Source organism: Hirundo rustica, chromosome 4, assembly GCF_015227805.2.
Source record: "Hirundo rustica isolate bHirRus1 chromosome 4, bHirRus1.pri.v3, whole genome shotgun sequence".
NCBI lineage: Eukaryota > Metazoa > Chordata > Aves > Passeriformes > Hirundinidae > Hirundo > Hirundo rustica.
In genome coordinates this window covers 22,307,507-22,334,474 of record NC_053453.1, presented here as the reverse complement: position 1 = coordinate 22,334,474, position 26,968 = coordinate 22,307,507, and the positions used below count along the sequence as shown (strand labels likewise).

Sequence of the window (26,968 nt, the reverse complement as noted above, 5' to 3'; positions counted from 1 at the left end):
TTCATAATTTATTTTGAAAACCATGAGATCATAAATACTCTAATCCACTCCTCTCCAGAGGTAATTTCCACTAAAACAGTCACCCTCAGCAAAACAAAACTTCAGATCCTTGTGGAAGATGATTTGACTCTGAGCTTTTAAGAAGATGGCTGAACTTTGGCTTTTAGTGGCTGACAGAGCAGGAGGCATGATGCAGAGCAGGCAAGAGGAATGGCACATGCTGGAGAAGGGGGTTATGCCATCTGTCTGCAGGTCATTACAGAGCTACTGGAATTGTCTGTCCCCAAAGCAGCCTGTGCATGCGTGTGTTTGCAGGTTACTGCTTGTACACGCGTGAAAGGTGAAACGGCAGCGTCAGCTCAGACAGAGTTGATAGTTGTGGTTTACTCCTGATGAGTCGCACTGAGAGGTGAAAGAATCCAAAATTTTGTGACCTGCTAAGACGGGACACTGAGTCTGAAAAGCAGAAAAGTGAAGACTTCATCTGGAATCACCCTAGAGGATGAACAAGGAAAGAACTGAGAAGCTGATGATCAGTCTGTTGCACTGTGAAGGAATTCTGAGGGCCTGTCTAGCAAATTAATATGAAAAGCAGTATTACCATTTAAAATAAAAAAAGGCTGTTAATATTAAATGAAAAAAAAGTAAATTAAAAAACAATGAAAAGACACTTACCCATTGACTAGCAAACTGGCTCATGTCACGGAAAACCAAAAGGAAAAATAAAGACGACAGGGTATAACAGGAAAATGATGAATGTCTCATTGAGTTAGGGGAAAAAAAAGACAATTACATCGAATATGCTCACTTGAAAAGATCAGTCAATGAAATGAATAACACAGTACATCAATGCAAAAATCAACAGAAAAAAAAAAGTCCAAATAATGTAATTGTGAAGGTGCCTAAAGCAGACAAACATTTTTTGTTGCCAAATTCTGAAAAGTATTTTTACTGTCTCTCCAAAACCAAATTAAACAAATTACAAACCAAATTACACACTAATGCATTAGAGCAGAAAAAACACTTTTAATTTTTCGCTGGTGGTCTCACCAATCTACACAGCATACCCTTTTCATTTCACAGATTATTCCTGCTGGAGTGACAACATGGGAGTGATAGAAGGCAATGAAGTTTGCATATCCTTCAAAAGCACATCAGTGCTCCACTGTGGAGTATCTACAGTCCTACAGCAGACTACTGCCAAAACGGTCCCTGTTCTTGGAGACCAAATTAAAAAAAAACTATTAAATTACCTGATTATTTCTTTCCTCTATTTTCAGCATATTCCTTGGCATGAATGCTGGGTCTATAATCCATTTAAAACCAAACTTTACTGAATAAAAACTTGTCTGCAAAGGACAATATTTTGGCTCTATTTTACATTTACAAAGGAGTCTTGAAGTGGGCTCTTTTTCTGTTGCAACCTGAGAGAAATTCCTGGAGGGGCTGTGAGTCAAGAAATCCTCTGAATGTTCAACAGACTCACAGGTCAAAGCAAACAAATTACAGAAGCACTCTGTGTGCTCCCTGGTGGAAGATGAGGGGTTGTGTCTTGCATGATGCTTACAGGGATCAGCTGATGCACACTTGTGTACCAACCAATCACTTCTATGTGATTAGTCTCAATGAGTTTGAAATTAATGTAAGGACAGTCTGCAGTATGAGATGTTTCAGATCAACCAAACACAGGAATTAAACATACAAAATTCCACTTACCTCTTGTCCCCCATCCAGTATGCAGAGTTTAGCTGTCTGTTTCTTGGCATCAACTAAGACATTAAACATTGTACACAGATAAGAGGGTATACGCAAGTCTGTTGATTTGTTTGTCTTTTGCAGCTTCAGTTCAAATGCAATTCTTGTTCTGTTTATTAAAACACAATTTGGAATATGAGTATCTCTGATAATTCTGAACAACCACAGTAAACATATATAAATCTTACTGAACATGTTGGCTTAACAACATACATATGCATGAGAACATTTTAGAATTAAAATTCTATAAATTCAGAATATCAACCTTTCAATAAACAATTGCACTGATGGTAATCTCAAGGTTCTGCACTTCAGTGAATTCAGCTGAACAATAAAAGAATTATTTTCTTGAATTCTAGATAACAACATGTTTCCTTGTGTTTAACTTAAAGCAATGAAAAAAACCCTTATTCTCGATCTTTTCTATGCTAAAATGCAGTTTTTGGTATAAAATGCTTGCTTCTAAGAAATATAATGAAAAAATCCTCTCCTGGCTTTAACAGAAAGAGAATTTTAACAAATCAAATGAGTTTATTATTAAGAAAATATTAGTATTTATGTTGAAAATTAAGACATATCAGGACATACATAATACAAACCTCCTATTTTCTTCTCATATTAGTATGAATATGGAGCAATGTCACTGAAATAAACTATAATTCAACATACTTAAAGATAATTTTTTTTTTTCCACCCTTATTTTAAAATGTGGGTACCAGAAATTCACACAATATTTTTAGAAGACGGGAACAGAAGAATACTATTTCCATTAAAAAAAATCTTAAGATCATATTAATATCACAAGAAGAGTTATAATAGAAGAATTCCATATTTTTTTCCGAGTTGCTACTCTAATCTTTATTACCTGACATACAATATCTCTGACCACACAAAAACATAATTTGTGTACTAAGACTTGTGTTATGTATTAAGTCTAAAATATTTTATAGTCCTGTTGATAAGAAAGTAAAGGTTTTTTTTATTTTTCCAGCTCAAAATCAATATATCCATGTATTAGTAGCACTGAATCTCTTTGCTACTCTTTCAATGTTTTTTTAGACTAAGATTGTACTAATATTCTTCCATTCCTTTATGATTTCACCATTTTTCTAAGATTTCTTAGATAACCATAATTGAGTGAGCTTCTACGCCAAATTCTTTAGAACAGATGGATTGCTTTAATTTTAGTGTGTCTTACCTTTCTTTGTTAGAGCTTTAACTTTTATTCAATTCCCCATATCATTCCCCTTTCATAATCAAATAGAAATGTTTCTGGATTTTTAATCAAGATTTCATCACTCTAGCTCTAGCAACAGGCTCTCATTCTTAGCCTGAGGTTCTACTTCTTCCTACTGTGTTTAGAGAAAATAACCAATACTATGTCATCTGTAAAGATTCTCTGCTTGTTTAGCCTTTCTTATCAATATTGTACATTTTATGATTAACACAAATTACTGACAAAATTTATTTTCCCCCATTCTATTATTTTTTTTAATCTGTATTTTCATATGTCCAGATTAAGCACCTAATTGTACTTCTCTGTAAATTTTCTAGACATACAGATATTTTCTAAACTCAGTGATATTTACTTAAAGCTATGGTAGAGGGCTTTTCAGATCACCTATAATTAATGTAAAAGAATATACCAATAATGGTAAGATCAGCTCAAGGAAAAACAGCACTATATTTTCTGTCATTTTCAGAAGTTTAGCACTATCAAACATAGTTCCAATTGGATGACTATCAACCTTCTTTTATTTGTTGTATAAATGCAGTGATATTGCACACTCTATAGTTTATATTTCCTAGAGACATTACTTTAAAATTGACAAATTAAATAATATTATTAACTAAACATGAAGAATAATGTAGTAAAGGGGGAGGTAAATGGGCAAAAAGAGAAAGATTTCTTCTAGCAGAATTCTGAGTTCTGTTAATATTTGCCACTAATATGGAATAGAAAAAAACAAACTTAATTTATTCACTTCCATGGGTCTATTCACAGCAGATAGAGAAACTCTCCTTGGTATTTCCTAGATGTTGCCAGTTTGCTGATTGCCAGATGCTGGAAATAAACACAAGTCATGATCTCTTTAGAATTGCCCTGATTCCTGTGACAGGATTCTGGTATAGACATACCTCTGCAAGCCAAAGTGACCCCTCCTGTGTTAATTTTCAAATCTCTTCCAATTTTTAAGTGATCATTTACACTGTACCTTTTAACGCAGGCTTCTATCATGTCAGTGGCCATGAGTTTAAGTCTCTGCTCCAAATGGTGGGCAAACTCTGGTTCTGGCCAGTGAAGATCAAAAACAAACATCTGCAGAGCATCCAGTTTCCAGAAAAGATCTTCTGATGTAGCTGATCCATTGCTATAAGAAACAAAACAAAACAAAGCCCCCAAGAAACAAAAGATAAATGTATGGATGTCTACCCCAGTTGCCACATAATTAAGGTAATAAGATTTCCTTATCACATCACTTTCTTCCTTCATTTCCCCATATTTTTTAGGACAATTGCTCTTATTTAAAAAATGTGAAAATGGTAGTGGGAAACTTAAAATATATGTCCTTAGGGTGAAAAAAGTGAATGATTTCTCATTTGTTAGCTGAGAAATATGGCAGGATAGGGAGGTAGATGGGATGTTGTGAAGCATGGAAAATGAAATAGCACAAGTTTCAGATCAAGATAGGAAAAATATAGGGTACAGGAGTAGTAAGGATATTTTCAATATAGTGAAGACTTTGTGCATATGTTTTCCTGCCTTCCTAACTCTCGTAGATAAATCTACCAAAGAAATGAGGACGCTAGTAGTAATATTGTAAAAGAGATAACTAGACAAATAGTCCCTTGATAAATGCTCATGAATTCTAACTGAGGGAATAGCATCAGATCTGGATGGGAGAAAAAAAAAAAAAAGAGAACAGAAACTATTTAAAGAAATTGGTGTACAAACAAAACCAGCAGATTATCATGGCTCTATACCATCTCAGATTTTCCATAATGTTTTAAAGTTCTTCCACCCTGATCTGACTGCTAAATTTAAATACGATTGCTTGCGCTAAAATGCAACAATTTAAAGCTAAACTAAGCAGTAAGTTAATTTACACCCCTATTGTCAATACAGATTCATTACATTTTCATGATTGTATTGTACTGCAGTATTGTACTGCAATGCCTGAGTTACCATTTACGATTAATGTATACTATGCAACGTTGAATTCCAGGATGGGAGTGGCACAAGCAACCAAAACTCAGCCTGATGGTCCCAATTCAGATCCAAACAGTTTAAATACATCCTCACTGCTATGATTTTGTTTCTTCTGCCTTATGACTAAAAAACAGAATTATCAAGGTGTTACATGACCCCAGCTCTCATGGAAGGAATCGGTGAGCACTGCTTGTGCTCAGGACACAGCAGGATCAGACTCAGAACCAAATGAAACAAGCAGAAAGGACGTCTAATATCTGACCACCTAATGTACCCCTCAGACAGCAGCACCACCACTGGGTCACACCGGGTTAGCCGAGGCAGTGACAGTGAGGGGAATTAAAGCACAGTTCATGTTCAGGGCTCTGAAGTGGCAGCAGGGATGCAGAAGGAGTGTTACCCTGTTTTTTCTGAGCCTTTTGATTTTCTTAAATGGAGTCAGATCCTTTAGTTATTGTACAATATTAAGAGCAGTTTTCTACCTTTCCCACAGATGTAACATAAACAAATCCTTTGTTTTTCATTCTCTGTCCTTTGTTTGCATATTTCTAACCTGAAAACAATTGTAACTGACAACGGGTCTGGCCACTGAGGCTGAGGGGGGGAAAACCAGAAAAGCCAATCTTCTGCTAGACCCAGAAATGTATAAAAAATAAAAAATAAACAAAGGGGCGCTCTTCTCTCTGCTCTCTTAGCTGGGAGCTGGATCGGAAGGACCTCTGCGAAAATCTCTTGTCTGCGCATGACTGCTTTGTGTGTCTCGGTGACATCGGAGCACTGCTTCAGTCTCACACCTGCATCCCTCACCTTCCACACACACCCAGGTGCCCCCTGCTCCTCTGCCTTAAGGCTACCACAGCCAGCGCTGTCATCTGCAGCGTCGCCTCCGCGGCCAGCGTGGCTCCGGGCCGGGCCAGGGGACAGGCAGGCAGCGACAGGCTGGGAGCTGGGGCTCCTGCCTACGGGAAAGGCTGCTCTGAGCGACCAGCTCTGGCTCTGCTTTTAATGGTGCAGGTTTTGATATCTTCATGGAGCAGAGCAGGATATCCTACAGTTCCAACACTCTTTTTAGATATTATGTATATTTTCCCCACTTACGTTACTCAGTAACTGTTAATTTAGTATTGTGGTCCTGAAAGAAAACAGCAGAAACAGGAAAAAGGCCCATGGGACTGCTAAGGTTACAACTTGCACAGGGGTTCTACCTGTTGAGGGACCACTTTCATACATCACTAAGTTTAATTAAGGAATAGAAAGAATAAACAACCAAAGCTTCTGAAAAATTTATAATCTGGTTAGGTTGTTTTTTCAGTTACATGACAAGCAAATATTATCATTGCATCGGCTGTGTAAGCTGGCAGTGAGTGAAGCTGTAAGTGCTTTGTTTAGGTCCTATATGATTCAAAAGTGACTAAATCAAGTTTTGAGATGATTGGGATAAAAAAAATAAGACAAATCATATGGGGACAGAAATGGGACAAGCTCCGTATTTATGTAACTGATGACAAAACCACGTATTTTCTAGAAAACAAACCAAACTTTCTCAAGAAACAAAACTAATCACTTCCATCATCAGATCATAAAATTTAACCATTTTTTATTCTCCCATAGTTGCTTCTTTTTCATCTGATGGAATTCCAAAGGAAATTCTTTAGGACTCAGGAGGACTAAGGTATTCATAATAACATAAATGTATTCTTATGCACATTTACTACCTTGTTTACTACTATACTGTAGTAGTAGCCACTTAATTTTGTTTAATTAGACTACCAGATAAAATTTCACAATTATAATAAATATAATAACAGGCACAGGTTTATGGAAGAATTCATTCCGTGAGAAATGCTAATTAATTTGTTCTCTTTTCACATAATTTTGAGTTTTCATCCTTCAATTCTTTTATTCAACATTGTCCAATGACATTTGAATTTGACTAACATATTATACTAATAAGAGAAGGAAAGAAAATAAAGTGCTACAACAGAAATTGTTTGTTCCTCATTCACACATCCAAACACAAATGTCTACTTTGTTTGCTAAATGCTGCAGAAGAAGAGCTAAACTCAGATTTTACGTCTTCCTGGCACAGAAGTAATTCCTGCATTCAAATCAAGACCGAATCTGTACCCATAATTTGAAAACCTTTCCTTTTTGTGAAGGGACAGCACATATTCTTGGGTATTGTAAAGTTCTTATTTGAATGTAAATGGTAAAGCTACTTCAGTCTAAAGAAGGGAATAATATTGTTCAACCAGGAAACTGAACTTTAAAACTTTCTTTAAAAACTGTAATAGTTATCCACAGTTTTAAAATTAGGCACAAACTCTCTCCTGCTTTGCTGGCCAAAACAACCTTTCAGGTACTGTCTAGTTGTCCATTCTTATTAATCAGGGCATGGCAGTAAGAGAAGGTTGCCAGGGATTAAAAGAGGCAAATATTATGCACATCCTGTTATATTCCCTTTTTCTTTCTAATGGGAATTTAACTTTGCATTTGGTCACACTTTGACTGGGAGAGAGGACTGGGTATTTCCAGAGGTCCCTTTTAAATCATTTTATGGCTTGCATCATACTGAACACAGAAAAAAAAAAAAAAAAAAAAAAAAAAAAATCCAAGACATGACATTTCTCCAGGAACCTGCAGCATATCAAATCTTGGATTTGAATGCAGCCTCCTAGGCATGAAGCCTTAATTCACTTATCCACTGACAGCTGAAAGAGGCAGCTTCCCACTGGGCTTGCCAGGTACCTAAGCAGTAGCAATTAGTCAAACCGTCCACTAATAAAGTACACTGATTCAAGATACTCCCACACATGACTCCGGAGCAGACGCAGAATGAATAATTTCTTGCCAACATATGCAACTCCATAGGGTGGCGTGGGATATGAAAATATAAGTATTAAATATCTAAGAATATTATCAATCAACCAAAATATTCAAAAGCAACAGGTTTCAATTCTTCTATTATCTACCAAGGACAGGAATGGTCATTTTACAAACTATTGCATTTTTTTTTTTTTTAAGGTTACTACTGAGATACTACCCACTAGCGTATTGTGAGGATAACTTACAAAACATGGCACAAGCACTATGTCTCTTGTGAGCCCCCAGCTTGGGAACTCCAGCTTTTTATTCTTTATGCTGCCTCAAAATATATGTTCAGGGCTGGGAAAGTCAACTGAGAACTTCTTCAATGGAACAGGATTTTCAATAATTTCAGTGCCACTTGCACTCAGCCCCATCTCTCTACTTTTCACCAGCAGATGAGGCAGAAGGATGGAGCAGAACTTTTGCAAGCATCAGTTGGCCTCAAGTCCCTCAGAGACATTGGGGACAGAGCTACCTCATGACTTCTATTAGTTCACGAGTGAGGCAACCTAAGGATCAAGCAACCAAAACAAGTTTCTCAAGTCTTCTTTCTTACTGCATATTAGTACTTTTGGAAGGAAAGAAATTTGCCCCACAATATAAATTTGTCTTCCAGAACGCTCAAAAGGACCTACATATTCAAAACTCCTTATTCCACAGAAAGCAGATCAGCCAGATTTCACTATGCCATCTGTCCTATGGCTATACTTTTAAATACCCATCCTTAGAAATGCAGGCCATGGCCTCCTACCACTTTACTGGGGGTAAGCTTTATGACAGGAACATATGTGGCACTGCAGATACAATCCCTCAGAAGGGAGATGAAAGATGGCCTTCTGACTCATTCAGCACTCACAAACACACAGAGAGGTCCAGCACAGGAGCTCAGACACATTCAGACCAACTCCCTCTGTTTCACTATTGGAGCACTGTGACTGCTTCAGCCCTGTGCCTCTTGTCACTCATTATAGCTGACCCATAGCAGGAAGGTTAGAGATGACACATTTACTGTGATGTTGCTTCTTCTGGGTGGAAGACAGGACAGAACTATTCTTCTATAAGCATATATCATTCCAGGTTTCCCCAGCCTAGAATTTTCCTCAAGCTGATGTTTTAGACTGGCACCAGATAGCAACAGACAGGTGTATATCTACAATATTTTTGGTTAGTGACAGTATGTTATATCTGCACTGAAAAGAATAATCTATAAATTAAGCCACAAACAATTAAAATCACCTACATATTTAACTTAAAAGCCAGGCCCACAAGATGGAAAAAAAATATATTTAAAATTCAAAGAGCAATTTAAAATAATTTATTTGAATTAATGAGTAAGTAGGGAAAAACTGATTGCAGCTGATTGAATGCTTTTACAGAATAGTCAAACATTTTTGCTCTTTAAGACTACCTTCAGCCAAATTGAAGAGTAATTCACAGTGCTCTGCATGTCTAGCCAGTGCGTCCTCTGAGTTATGTTCTCCAGAGACCAATCAAGAAAAACAGACTACTACGCATAACAATTTCCCCTTTTCCTATCTCACTTTCCAATGCCCAAGAAGAAGAGGAAAAAAGGTTATGATCTTTCTAAATGCAGTTATAAGTAGCATATATTTACTGCTCCAAAACAAATGATCAAGGACAAAAAAAGAAACAATTAATTTAAAAATATAAACAATCTTTGCTAGTAATGCTCAAGAGAGTTGTAACAACTTTAAAGAGAAAATGGGGAAAATCTATTTTCATCAATAAAGCACACAAATGGATGCCCAACCGTGAATATATTTTCATTTCTTTATCTTCAGAAAAATCATTAGGTAGGCACATAACAGCTCTATTGAATATGAATATACTCAAACATGAGCTTGAGAGCATGGACATAAGCATTAGTAAAGAGAATAATAAATCTCTGTCACAGATAAAAGAGACAGAGGACTTCAGCAAACCTTTAACACAGTTGTCTCACAGACTACTCATTCTCATTCTTTTTGACTCTTAGAGTCTTCATTGTAATTCAGATTGATAATGATTATTTGGCCAAAATCATCACTTTCAAAGAGAAATGGGCAAGTCCAGCAGAACTCTGTCATATATATACATAGTCATCTTCTTGCCAAATCATCAGTTTTGTGGCCAGGAGGAGGAGGAAGCACAATGAACTGGGAAAGAAAGACTTGGGGGAAGCAGTAGACTGAAGGAGTCTACATATGCTCCTGAATTAGATAACTCTGCTCACTATATGTATAATTCAGTGTACCCCCTAATCCATCTAAGCTGCGGTGTTCATCACATTGAAAAGGAAAATTGTCAGGAAGCTCGGGATTTTGCTTAGCAGGTATTGGAGCAAAGGTATTCAGTTAGTCCTTGTTGAAGAATTTAACTAGTAAGTGTGTTCTCCCTGAAAAAGATGGGAAGAGAGAAGAGGGAGAAAATAAAACCTTCCTCCTTTCTTCTACATAATAGTGAAAGTGACCCACTTCCTCTGCCAGAAACTGAGCCACCATTAGCAGGAGGAAAAAGGAAACGTCTTAGCACGGGGGGAGGGGGGGGGGGGGGGGGGGGGGAGAACAAGTGGCTCCCAGCGCTATTACCTTTTTTTTTTTTTTTTTTTTTTTTACCCAAATACATGACCATTCTGAGAACTTACTTGGCTCTTCAGTAGAATGCAGATAGGCTGATTCTTAAAATACTGCCTGAATACCAGAGCATTACAAAGGTAACTTAATGCTGCCTGCAATCGAGACTGTCAATTCATACACATTTTATAAATTGAACCTCAAAGCTCTATGTTTTGGGGAAAGAACATGAAGAGGTGCCTCCATCAGAGCCAGCACCATGGGAGATCTCTGCTATCTGAGGTGGCTGAAAGGGGGTGATGGCCTTACAAAGGTCACAACTGCAGTAAGAGACACTGCTCACCCCCACTGCTCTTGAAAAGCAGCAGAATGAGAGCTACTTCTGGCAAGTGTTTACAGCACGTCAATCTCACTGCTCACCAAATGCTATGGAAACCTCACTGGCTAGTTTAGGATTGTATTCATACAGTGTCATATATACCATGAAACTAAAAACAAGAACATGTGCAAGGGGGAGGAGCCCATGGCTGAATTTTAGTATGCTTGCATGTGTTTTGACAACAGAGTCTAGGAATATATTGTTGCACCAAACCCTTCATTTAGGAAAGATCTACCACTATAATCCTCCAACCAGAATCTGTATTAGTTATAAATTCAGTATTCAAAATACATGAAATTTCATCTATACAGTTTGTTTTTACAGGATGGGGCTGCTAGAAAGCAGACTACAAGAGCACATCCAAGACTAGCAATTCTTAACTCCGAAAGCTATTCTTTAAAAAAAAAAAAAGTGACCTTTGAAAACCTGGGGATAACAGAAAGGAATTTGAGTTCCAGAAGACCAATTAGTTTGTATTCAAAGCTGAAATGACTTGCATAAGCACATCAGGAGAAACCTAGCATTACTATAGTAAACACAAAAGGTACCAAAGCCAGTGATTAAGAGGAATTCTGTGACATTTTAGGGGAATTAACGGCAGAACAACAATCATAATACTCCCTTTGTACAAGGAGTCACATGAAAAAGACGAAGGATAATGGGTTTGAGTTACTTCTGGGGAGTTTCTGATTAGAAAGTAGAAGAAATTTTTCACAATGAAGACAATCAGCCATTGGAATAATCTCCTCCAGAGGAAATGGTGGATTCCCCAACATTGCACATTTTTGAAATTCATCTGGACAGGGTGCTAAGCCACCCTAGATCATGCTTTTTCCACAAAAAGTTGGATGAGGTGATCCTTGAGGTCCCTTTTAACATGGTATTCTATTATTGTATTAACTCTTGCAGAAATAGATCTAATGCTATTTAGGAGTCTGTCATAAAACTTGAAAATACAGCACTTGTCTTGAAATGATATTAACAGCAGATGTGTTTTGAATGGGTGTTTTTTGAAATCTTTCACAGTCATGCTTTCCTATTATAACTTTTGCTAAAATATGGTTCTTGAGCATTTCTCTACCATATATTAATGTGCTCTCACTCAGAAATCAGATCTGTAACTGTGGGAATATTTCCACAGAGCACTGAAATATTGGGGAAAAATCAGAAAGAAATAATGTATTTTTTCAAGCAGACAAAGAAAGGGATGTACTTCTACTCTTGGTACTTATTAACATTTTACTATTTTCCTGTAACATGGATATTTGATGACAATATTTAAAATCAATGACTTTCAGAACAAATATAAAATGAATTAATCAAACCCATGCAAAAAATATAATAGGCTGCCACATTTTACAAAACCACAATCTAAAATCAATCACCCAAAATGTTCCCCACTGCTTATTAGTTCAAAAGAGTCATTAGGCTGTTTAGAGTATTAAAGATCATTCCTGCTATGACACACCTTTGCCTAGCTGATTTTCTAAGTTATCAGGTTTAAGACTGCTACATTCTAATGCACTAGAAAGCGCAACTCACTAGCAGTCCATGCTTGGCTCACTTCCAAGAAACAACAATTTCCATCTAAGGGAGGATAAAAACACCATGCAATCCAAATACAGCTGCACAGAACACTAGCAAGGCCATGCAGAGCTGACATACAGTCAGAAAGTTATTGAAGAATACACACGTGGAGTCATACAAAGAAGTCATCCAGGTTGGTGTAGTAAAGCTAGGTATTTGTGGAAGATTAAGACTTGGAACTTTTGGAAGAGCTACATTAGGAAGACTGTTGGTGATGCTCCTGTGAAGAAATAAACAATGTAGGAATACAATAAAAAATAGAATATTTAGAGGACAACAGGGGAGAACCCCTTGTTAGACAGAAAACTATAGGCAGGTGCTTTGTTCAGATTTTGTAAAAAGTACTTACTTGACAGGTTGCCATGACTCTTGCTCAAGACCTCTGTGAATGGACTGGGCAATTGATGATTCCATGAGATCAATGTAGCGAACAACCATGGGAACAAAAATTTCTTGCAAGTGCTTGTGAAACTTTCCATTGCACAAAAGTGCTTTAAAAAAACAAACAAGAGACAAAAATGTCAGAACTTTTGTTATCGGAAGAAGTGTATCTTAAAATATTTTAGTACACAAAGGCATCATGAGAATAAGATTTAGCCTGTGTAGGAAATACAGTTCCGAAAAGATAAATGAAGTGTTCCATAAGGACAGCGTAGTGTATTTCAAACTGTCAGTGTAATGAAAACTAGGTACGTACTGAAGCTCTTTACTGAACCAGAACCCTTTTTGCATCTTAAAATTAGTAATATGCTTTGATGAATCTAAACATTAGTAATTTTGTTTTCATTACTTCTATGCCAAGAAAGGACAGAAATATCCAAAGAAAGAAAGAAAAAATATTTGAATGCCATTCATAAGCAGTAGAATATTACCTGCTTCACAGATGGGACTTACTACACGAAAAACTGCATACACGTGCAAATTGAACAAGCTCAAAATCTGAAAATTAGGTTGCCATCAGCACTGCTTGTCTCTGTATTCCCTGAAGTGTTCTCTCAGCAAATGTTAACTCTTATCACATTAATGTCTTGTCTCACCGAGGGAATATATGTTTCATGTTTTGAATGTGTCTGTGTTCACTCTTTAATCTAGCACTGTTATTAGGACCTATCAGAATATTTCCATGTGCATATGGAAATCATAGAAGCTCAGACACAGAGAGAAATTTTCATGACCTTGGCAACCTTCATTTTCACTTGTCCTTGTTCTGTAGTTTTAAATTCTTTTGTAGGTTTCTCTTCCCACCTATTCTGGCATACAGGCTTTTTGTATGGACACCAAAACCACATTTTGAGGAGGCTTCCTCCTCTTTCTGAGAAGAAAAGCCTGTATCACAGAGCTCACTGTGGACACCATCCTTTAAAATGACAATCCCTTTTGTTCTACTACCAAATGCCACTCCATGTCTAACATGTCAAAGTAATTTCTATAACTTCCAGAAACGACGTTGTCTTCCATTCCTAAATGATGTCCAGCCCAAACTGAACCTGGGAGTGATGGAGACCGTGAGGAAAACATATAATCAAGTTTCTGTCCCTTGTTGCTACTTGTATTGCAAGGATGTACCCTTGCTGCTGAATGTCTAGACATTATGCTACTTTTTTTTCTTGAATAAAATGATCTGAAAGCAAAAAATATTTTGTTGAAAACATCCTTGAAGATTAATAGGAAACACTGTATCAATCACCTTTACCTGAGGAAACAATATTAGGTGATCAGCTCTCTCTGGTTTTGTGTAACTGCCTTGCTATGAAGTTTGAAACTTTCATCTAATTTCCAACCACTTTAGACACAGAGGTGGAGATAGCAGATATATGAAGTTTTATAAAAACAGGCAGTTCGGTAGCAAGCAGTGATTATTAGGGTTTCCACTGAGAAAAAGGCAGAGGTATAGGATCATCTCTTTATTAAACCCTTGAGAATCCACCCTTGAGAGTACCTGTGAGTCCATTATTCACACTTCTCCTCAAAATAATTGTTAACTAGTTAGTTCTGGCTTATTATTTATATATTAGGAATTCAAAACAGTGCTATTTTTCTCTATTTATAATTGTTTTATATATCTCAAAACTACAGCACCTTTTACCAGCAACAAAAATGACTGAGGAAGGTTTGGATATTAATGCAAAAGTTGCACAGTAAACAGCTGATGACTACTGCCTTTGAGAAACAATAGGTTGCTGGGATTCATTTGCATATTAGGCTGAGTTTTCAAGGCAACTTTGAGCTGAAAAATAACAAGAATACAACTGTGCCAATTAAATCAGTCTTGCTGCTTTATTGTGAACCAGTGAAGAACTGTAATTAATCAGGCAATCACAGTTACTTGAAGGGATAAGCTTATAGTTTATTTTTTCTGAGCACACTGTAGAAATGCTCTGCTACAAGCACCACTCTGGGAATTACAGTAATGAAGCCTCATGGGCAGGAAGGTGACTTGTTATTTTGAAGCCAGCATGAAATTTTAAGAAGTCACAAGCAATAAAAGTGTTCAGTTTAAAAAACTGAATAATTTTTCTAACATCATGACACCAGTCTTTACAGGGAAGTGAAATTTTCCAAAATTATGCCAAGACTTCTTGTCACTTCACCTCCACGGAATCCCCTGTATGTGAGTATGTATGTGGGTACACACTCACAAGAGAACTATCTCGGATCAACAACTCCATGAGCATTCTGCTTTCCCAGGGTTCAGGACAGGGCTGCTCTGTTTTACCTATCTGGAGATCTCCATCAAGGATTAACAGAGGGCAGGGAAAGAACTCGGAGCTCAGGGATAAGTGATCTAGCTGAGTATCATCATCAGACTCATGGCACTCTACCCTATGATTAAAATTGATCTTGCCAAAAGGTACCACCTGTGCATCAAAGCAGATGGGAAACAAGAGATCCTTGAGGAAATCCACACTTCAGATCCCTCAACTACCACTTGTCTTCAAAGCTATGTAGCTTAATTCTCCATTGTCTTTTCAATATAGACACCCCACACCCTCTTCATATGAGCCATCTCATATTCACACAAGCAACAATAAAATGAAAGCTTATGCCAAACCAAGGTAATGCATAGGCAATATTAAAGGAAAACACATTATGGGAACAGAAACAGAGCCCCAAAGTAGATATTCTTGAAATATTGAAGCTGAAGAAGAAAATTATTACATTTTTTTCCATATTAGGAAATATATTAGCTGAAATATATTAAAATGTGACAAGAAAATATCAGAGATGAATCTAAAGTCTAGTTATTCAGTACTGGAATGAAGTTTCATCTCCAGCAGTAGGAAATTAATCTACTGCACACGGAAGTGGTGAGGCTTCTATTGCTTTTACTAACATAGGCACATCTTAAGAGTTATCCTGGATCAGCATGTCATGCTGTCCTCAAGAGCTTCTGCAGAATCAAAGGCAGGGAAGAATGACACAGATTTACATGAGTCTCTTTTCCCTTGACAAAACGAGCACTTTGTCAGAGTCTGCAATTATCCTGCATTTCATAGGATTCTATGGAAAAGATAACTTGAATTTTCTGGTATATTTTTAAATCCAAAATAAGAAAAAGTATATTTCAAGAAGGAAATATCCTTGAGGGTCCAGATTACATTTGTAGCAATTGAAATTCAAACAGTGACATGTGAAAGGAAAGTTTATACTCCCATTCATCTGCTGTTTATATTCTACCTCCATAGAGAATTTCTTAATCAGCTAGTTAAATAGCAGTAAAAATTGCAAGTGTCCCAATTTAAATGGAAATTATACTGTATTTTTACATATAAGACATATTTTAAAAGTAAATTTTAGAGGTTTACTTTGCAAAAGCAAAGTGAAAATTCATTTAATCTTTACAAGATAGAGTGACATTAACACCTTATCGCACAATTTACCTCTGTGTAAAAGTCCCTTTAGGAAAAAAGATTATTGGATATTCTGGAAAGGAGTAATGTAACTTGAATTAACTCTCAGTATCAGTAACCAAGACATGTAGCTCTAATCTGAAGGCAGGTTATGATTTCAAAGCAGGTCCTAATAGATCTGAGTCCCTGATCTACGAAAAGATACCTTCTAAAATGAATGAGGAGTGTAAGGTTTGAGGTATTGGGGTGGGTATACAGTTTGCTCTGATTACCTTAAATCCAAGTTGTTTTCTAAGTCTACTCTGTAGTTTAGGATAAAGTACAATGATATACATAAATTCTTGCCCCAAAGTAGTACACAGTCTGTAACAAAGCAGGAAGATGATGATTCTGTCTTTGGTGGTGTTTCCCACTCTGCCACTAGCAACAGTAATGGAAAAGAATGTAGCAGAGAATTTCTTTCAAAAGGCTAACACTCAATATGCTGTTTTTTCTAAATCAGCTTCATCAGACTCTCTGCTCATTAGAGCAGACTCTGGCAGAGTTAGAGCAGGTGCACAGACATTCCACTGAGTAATACTTGAAGGAGAATGAAGATTATGAGTTACCTTTATAATGCTCTAAGTTTGGACTGGTTTGTGCCAAGGTAGCAATGCAATAGTGCTAAGCAATAGCACAAGACAAAGGGCCAGTAAGTGACACTTGGAGAGAAAACTTGGTAAGGAAATGATCAGAATACCGAATATAGAGTTGGAAAACCTCTAAAACAAGCAAAATATCTAGACACTTCACCTAACTAGGCATATGACACTAAAATATATCTCTAATGTCAAATGTAAAGGAATTAATACATGCCTGTCTTTTGGGCACTAAAAACCAGATTAATCTGAATAATTAAACAACTACAGCAAGTAAATTGCCCTCTAAAGCAGGCCCCTTCACAACATGATTTATAGGCTCTGTGGACAAAAAGTAACACGGTCATTACAGAAAAGAAGACACAATCCTGGGACAGCTATGTTCTTCTTCCCTTTATGAATATCTAATTCTGGAAAAAATAACTATCATAGGGAGATGTTGAGTACTATCACTGTACAATCTGCAAGGCATTACAGAGTCAGGTATAACTGTGTGTGGACAATAGCAACTCTGGAGATAATTAAAATGTATATTATAAAAGCAGCTACAATTTTTTTTCAAATATTTTCAATTTGAAAAACCACAAGAAATTAATCTTCAATCTATGATACCTCTCCACAGTGAATATAATTTTTTAAATCACTTTTTGTAGTTAGGTCTCATGGGAAAAGCTGAAATATTTTACAAGATGGAAAGATCATCCTCTTCCCTCCCTCTGTTTTTTAAAGTTCTTCAGTTAGACTAAACTAACAGGAATGCAATCTCTGATGTACTCTGCCTTGTGGAATAAGGTCAGAAAAAAATGGACAGTCTTAAGGTGACACAAAATGGAATCCATGAAAGAAATGAGAAGCTTCAGTTCAGGACTTCTGCATCCTTCCCTCTCTTCATAAAAAATTATACACCATGTTGGAAAATGCATTTTTTTTCTCATTGTTAATTGAATATAGACTTTGAAGTATTCACCTTGAATCTTGCACATTTTTTTTCACACTGTAAAACAGCACATTCACTATTATTTAAACATACATGAATATGAATTTTCATTATCTCAGAGTTTTTTTTAATTATACTTTTGTGACATAGTTAAAAAAATTGTTTTACATGCAAGTTTTCTTTAATGCTGTAAATGTAAGATTGTGTCTTTATTGTTAGGAGTTCTCTCATGTCAGGTTTATATGAAAACTGATTCATGCACCAAAGATTTAGAGCTCATTTAATGCTCTTGAGATAGAATAACATGCAGGCGTCAGTCCTCCAAATTTCAGTGCAGATTAACCTAATATGCAATATGGTGACCTAACTGTTCTTCATTTGAAAGAAGTCTGAAAAGTAATCTTTGATATAGCCAGAGAGTGAGAATAACCCAGTGGGATTTCCACCTCTTCATTTCCTAATGAGTTTTTTGATAATGAGAGGTGACTTTGCCAGTCACTGTGGGCTCTATTATGGCTAATTTACTCCACTTCACTCTCCTTGTTAATTATTAACACTAGCCTTTTTATCCTCATGAGACCACATTCCAGTTTTTCCCTTTTCAGATTTTTTTTTTCTAAATATATCTTTATGAAGGTGATAGTTTTCAGGAAAAGATTTTCCCTTAGGGTAAAGTCAGAACTATTTGTTTTACCTTGGAAGACGGTAAAATTGATTACCTAAGCATGGGAAGCTCTTGCTAATGCTTTTAATGCAGTTACAAGGTGAAAAGGCTGTTAATTAAAGAACAAGCACTGAGGTATGTCCCACTTGGGAATCACTTCTTGGTAGAATGGTCACTTGCCACTTCCTAACACGTCCACTGATTAATAGGTGACTAATTTCCATGGTTGCTTTCCAGTAGTTCTGGAAAAAGGAGAAGTGTGTAATTTTCCAAATGGCTTTCACCTGTCAGAAACTGTCATTTAATATATCTATTACCATTAGGAAATTACTGAAATTGGTATACAGGTGTGATATTTCATACAACAGTTGTTTCCTATCCTTCAGTTAAAGTTTTACAATATTTATAATAGTTGCTTTAACATAAAAGTTTTCATAAAATGTCTTTCTTAAGCCTATTCTAGTAATTTAGCATTATTATCCATTTAATCTTTTAAGGAAAGAAAAATCAGCAGCCTATTAGCAATCTCTTGCATGTGAGGACAACCCTTGTTTGTTTCTAACACCTCTCTCAGGTTGGAACCAAAGCTCAAGGGAACACTAATGACACAACAATAAAGTTAAAACTGGTGTCACAAATCCTTCTCGTAAGACAACTGTAAAATACCTACACAGTTTTCAAAAACCAAAAAATTGTTTTAAGTGCATGTAATATCACAACTAGAGATGTGCTTCCTAAACTGAAAATGTATGATGGTAGGAAAACAGGCTGAATATCCCATCTGAATATAGGCTTCGGATTTTTAACCTGGATTTTGGATGACTGGACACCGCTTAAAGCAGTGCACAATCCACCCTTCAGGGGTCTAGCCCTTCTGAGACCTGCACTAAGATTGAACAATTCCTGCACTCTTTCCAGCAACCTTCTCAATTGCCATCACAGCATTTTAAATAAGTTTCTGAAGTTGCAGTTGGCCCAACAAAGGATTCAAACAGAACATTTCTTGTGTGTATTTTATTCCAGTCATGCTAACACTACTACTATACTTTTATAGACATAACTAGTGTGAAAGTAGGATAGAAGGCTTAGAAGGAAATATAAATTACAACTTCATTTAAGCAATACAGATTAAATGCAAACTATCAATACCTCTTAAACTAGTTGTGCATAATTGATTCAAAACTGAGCAATTTGTGAATACCAAGTGGTTAATGCACTGCCAGAATAAGGATTGAAATGGGGCAAGGATAGAGAGAAACTGCTCAGCTTGCAGAAAATGGAACACCAGGATATGTATCATAAAACCAGGCATTTTCACCTTAATTTTGAGCATTATCCTATTTAAAAATTTCTAAGGTGTGGCTATATTGAAAAATCTTACACAACCTTTTTTTTTTTTTTTTTTTTTTTTTTTTTAAATTAAGATCTTACCGTCGTTTCTGAGGGCATTATTCAGCAGCTGGAAAAGTGGGAAGCTGTCCCAGGAGTCCTGTGGCTGTGCCTCAAGAGCTGAATCCATATCAACAGAATACAGAGACAAAAACTTCTCTGCATGCTCAGCCAACAATTCTGGCCACCAAGCAAATGCCTGCAAAAATGACAAAATAGAATTACACAAGTCAAAGCAAAGAGATGTGATCTACGGCAGAATACATCTGAGTATGTCACGTCATGTCCTCTCTCATCTGGGGAGAAAGAATGGGCCAAGTGAAAAATGTGAAAACACCGAATGGGCCAAGTGAAAAATGTGAAAACACCTTATAAAACTTTGCATCAAAAAAATAAAGAAATCAAACAGATTATTGTGGGAGATGATATTATCAGAATAAAAATATAGCACAAAAAAAAAATAAAAAAGGGAGTATAAATGCCTGCAACCCTTTTCCAGAGAGCAAAGGAAAGCATGAAGGTCTCACTTTTGAAAAAATGGTTGTTTATTTTTCTTTTGATTTCATTAAATTCTGAAGCGGATGAATTTATTTTTAAAATAAATCTTTATGAATACATTTTGCATTCATTTGGTAATCAAAAAGGATGTTGTTTTTTGTGAAATTTTATTCCCTGAAGTCTGAGGGTTTTTTTTAACAGCTAGATAGTGATTTTAATTCCTATTTTTGCCTTAAAGGTGTCAGCCTCTTCTGAGGAAGACATCCAGTTTTCCTTGTGTAAATGCTGTAAATCTTTAGAAGTTCACTAATGTCTATACTCATTTTCAGTAACTTAACATGTTGGAACAGTTTTTTCAGGCAAAAATTTATATTCTTAGGCAATCCTTAAAGAAGAGATCTGTGAAAAATATTATCAGCAAATAAAGCCAGCTCTTCATTAAAGACATATAACTATTGTACCTTTTTACTGTCACATAAATCTAGGATTTTAAATGTCAGTATTGGAGCTGAGCCTTGGATCAAGGGGAGCTCTGTGGTCCTGGAGTTCAAAGATGAAGGGAGTTTATGGAACAGGATGAACATTGAATCCTGCTGAGAGTGTTTTGCTCAGCGTTTATAAGAACATCTGACAGTGAGAAATGCCTACACATGCAACACAGAAAGATGGCATTGCTTTCAAATGTATGCCACTAATTTTGAATATATATTTCTGAATATTTTTGAGTTGCCAACATGGAACATATGTAACTCGATCTGCACAAGAGCTGAGTCCCTCCAGCTTCAAATAAATTCACAGAAATCTTCACTTGCACTTATGAAATGTAGGCTCTGGGTGGTGTAGAATTATGTAGTCAGCTCTGAAAGGCATCAAAGACAACTTCTGTAAAGTGGTCTACAAATGTGTTTTTGCGTCATGGACTTTCTGATGACTGCTTGTAGTTCTTTCTGACATGATGCAAACGGAGAAATGAAGAATTGGCAAAAGGTTTTAAAGAAAAGCTGAGCATCCCCTGCTATTACTGAAAAGTACTTTGTGCGTTCCAGTGGCAGGATTGAAGGATGACAACTGGCACCATACTGAGGAGGAGAGATGAGGCTTCACAAACTTTGGCAAGAGTTTGAAATGGAGTCTTTTTCATCAAATTTAAAGAAATTTCTTATTAATGAACCCTGTTTAAGTAGGAATTCATTAAAGGAACAGACTCCTTACCCTAGAAAATAACTACATGAAAATAAAAAAAAAAATGTATATAGGCACCAACAGAGGACTCTTCTAAGCAAGCAAAACTCTTTTCAGAAAATATTACCAAAACTTCAAAACAAAGCAAAATCAAAACTAGAAAACGAGCACATTTTCTCTCCATGTTCTTTCTCGTTGTAAATGACACTTTGAAACCAGACAGAAATTCTTCTTACTCTCTTGAGAGCTATGCATCATTACTTGGGCAGCAAGAAAGAAGAGTAGGAAAAAAAAAAGGTAAAGGTAAAGCTAAATGTAACAGCACAGTTGTTACGGAAAATAATAGGCTAAAAGCAATTAGAAATTGGTGACACACATTCTAGGAGAATAGAAACAATGAGTGGATTAAAGGAAGAATGGAGTTCTTAGATTCTAGAAACACGTAAATATGGCTATGCAACAACAGAAATCATCAAAACAAGTTTATGCTACATGTTGAATGCACAGTTCCATGCTATGAGCAGAGCAAAACAATGATCAGTTCATCAGAAATCACATACCTCTCTTCCCTTTGGGAATCCCCGAAATTTGTAAATGTTATGAATTAAAAAAAAAAAAAAAAAAAAAAAAAATCTAGGATTAAAAAATGTGGTATATTATTTTACAGATTACTGATCCTTTTCATCAACTGGAGCATCAAACACTGAGCATTTGCACATTATGATGTGACGTCACCATACTTAATATTCAGTTTTGAGTAAGGAATGTATAATTTGGCAATCTTTTTCACAGATATATTTTGATATTTAAATTGCCCTATAAATTTCAGTTAAATCAAACAGGTATTACATGAATGAAGGAAGGAGGAAAAAATCTTAGCACTATCTTTATACTTTCCAAGGTTGCCTTAGATTAGACTGGAAACTTTTGCTGAATAAATTTTTCTGAAAGCACATGCAATATATTTATCCTTCTGAAAAACACCACATCTCTGACTGCAAGTAAGGAGTACAGAAAGCGATCTTTGAACAGAGATGCTTAATCATATATGTATGATTTGATCTGGGTTTTGTTTCTGTGCTCTTTTCCAGAGAAGTCCAATTTTCTTACAGTCATGCAGGTCCTCAAGACAAAGACCACAATATATACATTTTATTAGTAATCATTACACTGTAACACAGTGGCAACAGTAGTGTAGAACAAGGCCTCCAGGGAATTAATTTCAAATCATCAAAACAGCTGTTACTTCAGTATAAAAGAAAACATCTATAACAAGTTCACACATGACAGATGTAGGCTAAAAACCATATTCCATAGTGTGATATAAAACCAGATGTTTTGAATGATCATATTTTATAAGCATATATACTAAATAATGTTTATCCCTTTGCACATTTTCCAAAAAAATATTTATTGAGTTTTTTGAGAACATATTAAAACCAATTTCCTGAACCGTAAAAAACTTAGAATTTTAATTTATTAATTAAATTTCAAGAACATATTTCAAGTGCATCTGGCCAAGTTAAGTTTTGTACTTCCCTGACGTAAGAGGTGCTATAATTCTAGCTATTATGGTTTCTGTATCATGAAGCAAAAGATGTGAAAGTAAGAAACATAAAATTGGTTAATTTCGTCTTCTACCTTACAATGCCATCTTTAAAAGCACGAATTTAAAAGCATGCTTTTCCAATCAACAGAAGAGCAATGGGAATGCGATTATTATAACTATCATTATTTTTATATCTATAATCGAGATCTATACAGCATGATGAAAGCCAGCATTCAGCTATATCTTCATTATATTCTAAACGTTGGGTGAAAAGATGGAAGGAAAAACTGTATAAGGCTATGAATGTTTTCCATACCATTTCAGCACCTCCAGCACAAAGATGCTTTCTCTTTTTTATGCTCTTTAATTTTTGATTCTAAACCTACAGTTCATTCAAGTGAATTGAAGTAGAGTTTTATTTCACTTCACTTTACATAAGCTTCAAGTCTCTTATTCCTCTGTAAATGTGAACTGCCTTAAACATATGTCAGAAAGCAAAACTAAAATGTTTCTTGACAGACTTGCTGCGCATCAGGGGAGAGAAAATCTAGGAACAAACCATTCTCTACAGAAAATGCAATTACAGTCTCACCTCTGAATGATGCTCTTCATTTTGCTGCAATACTTCGATACAGAGTTCGGCAAGGTGAAGAACCTCTTCCAGTTTTCTTGCAGGTGTTGCTTGATTCATGGTCTCTATGTGAATATAAATTGTAAACCAAAATTACTTTAGTTACAAATATGATTTACAGTAAGAGAAAATGATGGGAATGGTGCAAACTGAAAAATTTCTAAAGTAAAAGATATTTCAAGCATTATGGATAATCATTTAATACACATAAACAGAGCTGAATGTCCAGGTCACTAAAAAGAGAAAGTAATTCACAAGAGCGTCAGTGGTCACTGTAAACATTATCTGATTTAATATGAGAAATAATGGGTGCATCAGTGTATTACATGCTCAACTTTTGCAATAAGGAAGTTATTTTTCTCTTCAAGGCCATATATATAAAGACAGCAGATAGTAGAGACTTTGTTATTGTCAGTACAATGTCTTCTCACCAGATGACTCATTACTGTCATCAGCAAAATTCATACCTTTTGCTGCAGTCAAAAATTCCAGATGCTTCATCAAAAGAAGACATTCCATTTTAGGCATATTAAAAATTGAGAAAATTGCAAACCATAATAATTCATACAACGAATTCCTAATAACTAATTATTCAAGTAACTAATTTTCTACCTGCTGTTCATCAGTAAAGGTGAATCTGCATTCTTTTCAGTACCATAGTGAAAAGTAGCATTATGAAATAAGGATCTTATAAGAGAATTAACACAAGACTACTACAAATTCCACCTAAAGGAAGCACAAATGCAAAAGTTACAAATAGCATGAAGCTCACTCATTCTAACCAGAAGACTTCAAAAAGAAATGAAACAACAAAGGTAAACCAAATGTAACTAAAATATTTAGAGGGAAAATAAACAACAATTAGTTTGCAATTGAAAAAAAAAATCATGATTTCAGAAAGAATCACAGGGTATAAGGGAAGAGTCAAACAGAATTCTTTTACAAGTATATTTTAATCAGTTAAAGTAACTTGTTCAGCTACATAATTTGCATTATTAGGGATAACTTCAGCATTAGCTATTAGAGCTTGTTTACTTAACAAAGCTGTTGTTGCTAAGCATAAATTATGGGAGGATGGAAATTATGTACAATATAATCAGATATAAAGTATGATCACATTAACCAGCTTTGCAGAGAACTTATAAAGCTGATAACAAGGTCAGTAAGGGTTTCAGGAATTCCATTTTCTTATTTTTTGTGCATGTTTATGGATCACATGGATAGCAAATCATGTGAATGCACATCTTCATATGCAGAAAATTCTGCTGACAGCTCCTTCCCACTTTGCATTCATCATTACATAGAACATTAGCAGATTAATTAAACAATTCACATCATCTCCTTGGTGTCAGTAAGAATATCAATCTGCATGCAATAAATATTTTTAACACTTAACATCTTAAGTCAAAGCAGTGTTCCAGACATTTTAAAGGCAGGTGACCTTGTCACCTAGTTCTCCAGCACTAACACAATAATGCATATTAGAGTGATGAAATATATAGCTTTGATGCAATTTTTGAAGAAACACTGGATTAGAATCTCCAGCAAACATCTGCTTCAAAGTGACTTAAACCCCACACTGCTTTCATACAAAAACCAAGCAGGAAAATTAGCTGTGGAAGCAACTACAAAGAATTTTTTCCAATCTTATTAAAGGAGATCACATAACCAGATATGTTGAAATAGTTTTTTTTCCCCTAAAACCAGAACTTAGCTCAAGAAAGAGTTAGTGTAGGAACATGGGTTAAGCACAAAGCAAGCACCCACCAGGCACAAAACTACATTCATAATGCCAAGATCACTGTTATCAATACTGTGCTATATTGCATTTATAAGTTTTATACTGTACAATGATTATATGAATATAACAACAAACATATTGAATCAAGAGAGATTAGGAAGGATTAGAAAGCAAAGTGCCTATTATTTAGGTTTTATAATATAAAGACTACTGTTGGATTCAGATTAACCAGTGGTTTCTACCCTTATCCTGGACTGAAGTTGCTCTTTCTTCTAGTGGTCAGTGTCCTCCCCTCCCTGAACACACAGCAAGTACAATTCATACAGATAATATACATCACTAGCAGTGTCACTGATGTTAATGAGTCTTAGGAATAAACTAGTGATATTAATACAGAGCATGACTGGAACATCTGTTTTCAGCATAAACAACTCATTTTATTACAAACTCAGTCTGATCTTCCTTACCTCACCACTAACCAAGTAAACAAAATAATTGCATTCATAATTGCATACATTCCTAATGAAACAAAATAAGCTGTAAAATCAAAAAATATATCCTAGAAGGGCTCCTCTAAATTATTAAGAAAGTAATTCTAATAATTATATAGAAGCTCATGTTGTATTTTTGCAATGGAATAAATTCACTTTTTCCACACCTGCAATTAGCTCAAGATGGCCTAAAAATAGCTATTGAACAGATATCATTATCACTGAGGAGAGCAGGAGAAAAAAGATTCACATAACTGTGAGATTATCCTGTTCCACCGCTTTGATAAGATCACAGTGAAGAGAAATATGGTCTCAAGCAAATACCAATGACATTCAACAAGGCATTAAAACAAGGAAATGCGGTTCTGGTCATCTGTGCCGACGTGATGGATTTTGATCAGAAATGGAAAGGAGGTTTTTTGTTGTGTTTGTCTGAAAGGCATCATAAGCCTAGTAAAATGAAGGATGAAAGAGAGGATCAGAAATGTTCACACACAGGCAACGTGGGGATACAGTGTTCCTAAAGCAGAAACACTTGGGAAAGAGATGACCTAACTTTGAACAGGGATGATGCTGGCAGAAGAATAAATCAGTCATGATAAATGATTTAAACTAGACATTTTAAAGTTTTCAGTCATTATGGGACTAATGGTCAGGAACAGTTGTTGTTTTGGTTTTTTTTTTTTTTTTTTTTTTTGTTTTTTTTTTTTTTCAATAGGATTAGCCTGTGTAGGAGGAAAAAGAGTATGAAAACTGTAAATACACCTTTCAGTTGAGTATGGCAGGTTTCCAATTGATGTTTCATGGCAGGAATGACTAAAAATATGGAATATATTAGACTGAAACAATTCCAATTTCATGTTTCCATAAAAATCACCAGGCTATTCACTAGTTTATGCTGAAACTATTTATTACTAGCTAAAAGTATGCAAATTATGCTTATTGTTTCTAGCTTTTCACAATATTTTAAGAACCATTTTTTTCCTAGAAGATTTGTTCATTAGAAAAGGTGGCAGAGAGTTGC

General features: G+C 35.7%; 1 protein-coding gene across 9 annotated transcripts in view; it reads right to left on the bottom strand.

Moving 5' to 3' along the window:
- Nucleotides 1-26,968, bottom strand: part of CADPS2 (calcium dependent secretion activator 2) — a 290,272-nt gene that overhangs the window by 35,837 nt on the left and 227,467 nt on the right. For 3 of the 9 annotated variants that reach the window (XM_058420273.1, XM_058420271.1, XM_058420270.1), the window contains 7 exons: nt 23,674-23,777; nt 19,895-20,051; nt 12,723-12,864; nt 12,480-12,593; nt 3,972-4,127; nt 1,717-1,864; nt 676-690 (listed from right to left, as the gene is read on the bottom strand). In XM_058420273.1, coding sequence (XP_058276256.1) covers nt 676-690; nt 1,717-1,864; nt 3,972-4,127; nt 12,480-12,593; nt 12,723-12,864; nt 19,895-20,051; nt 23,674-23,777 — 836 coding nt within the window. The remainder of the gene's footprint in view (nt 1-675; nt 691-1,716; nt 1,865-3,971; nt 4,128-12,479; nt 12,594-12,722; nt 12,865-19,894; nt 20,052-23,673; nt 23,778-26,968) is intronic. The other 6 variants (XM_040062395.2, XM_058420274.1, XM_058420272.1 and 3 more) reach the window with 3 other exon arrangements.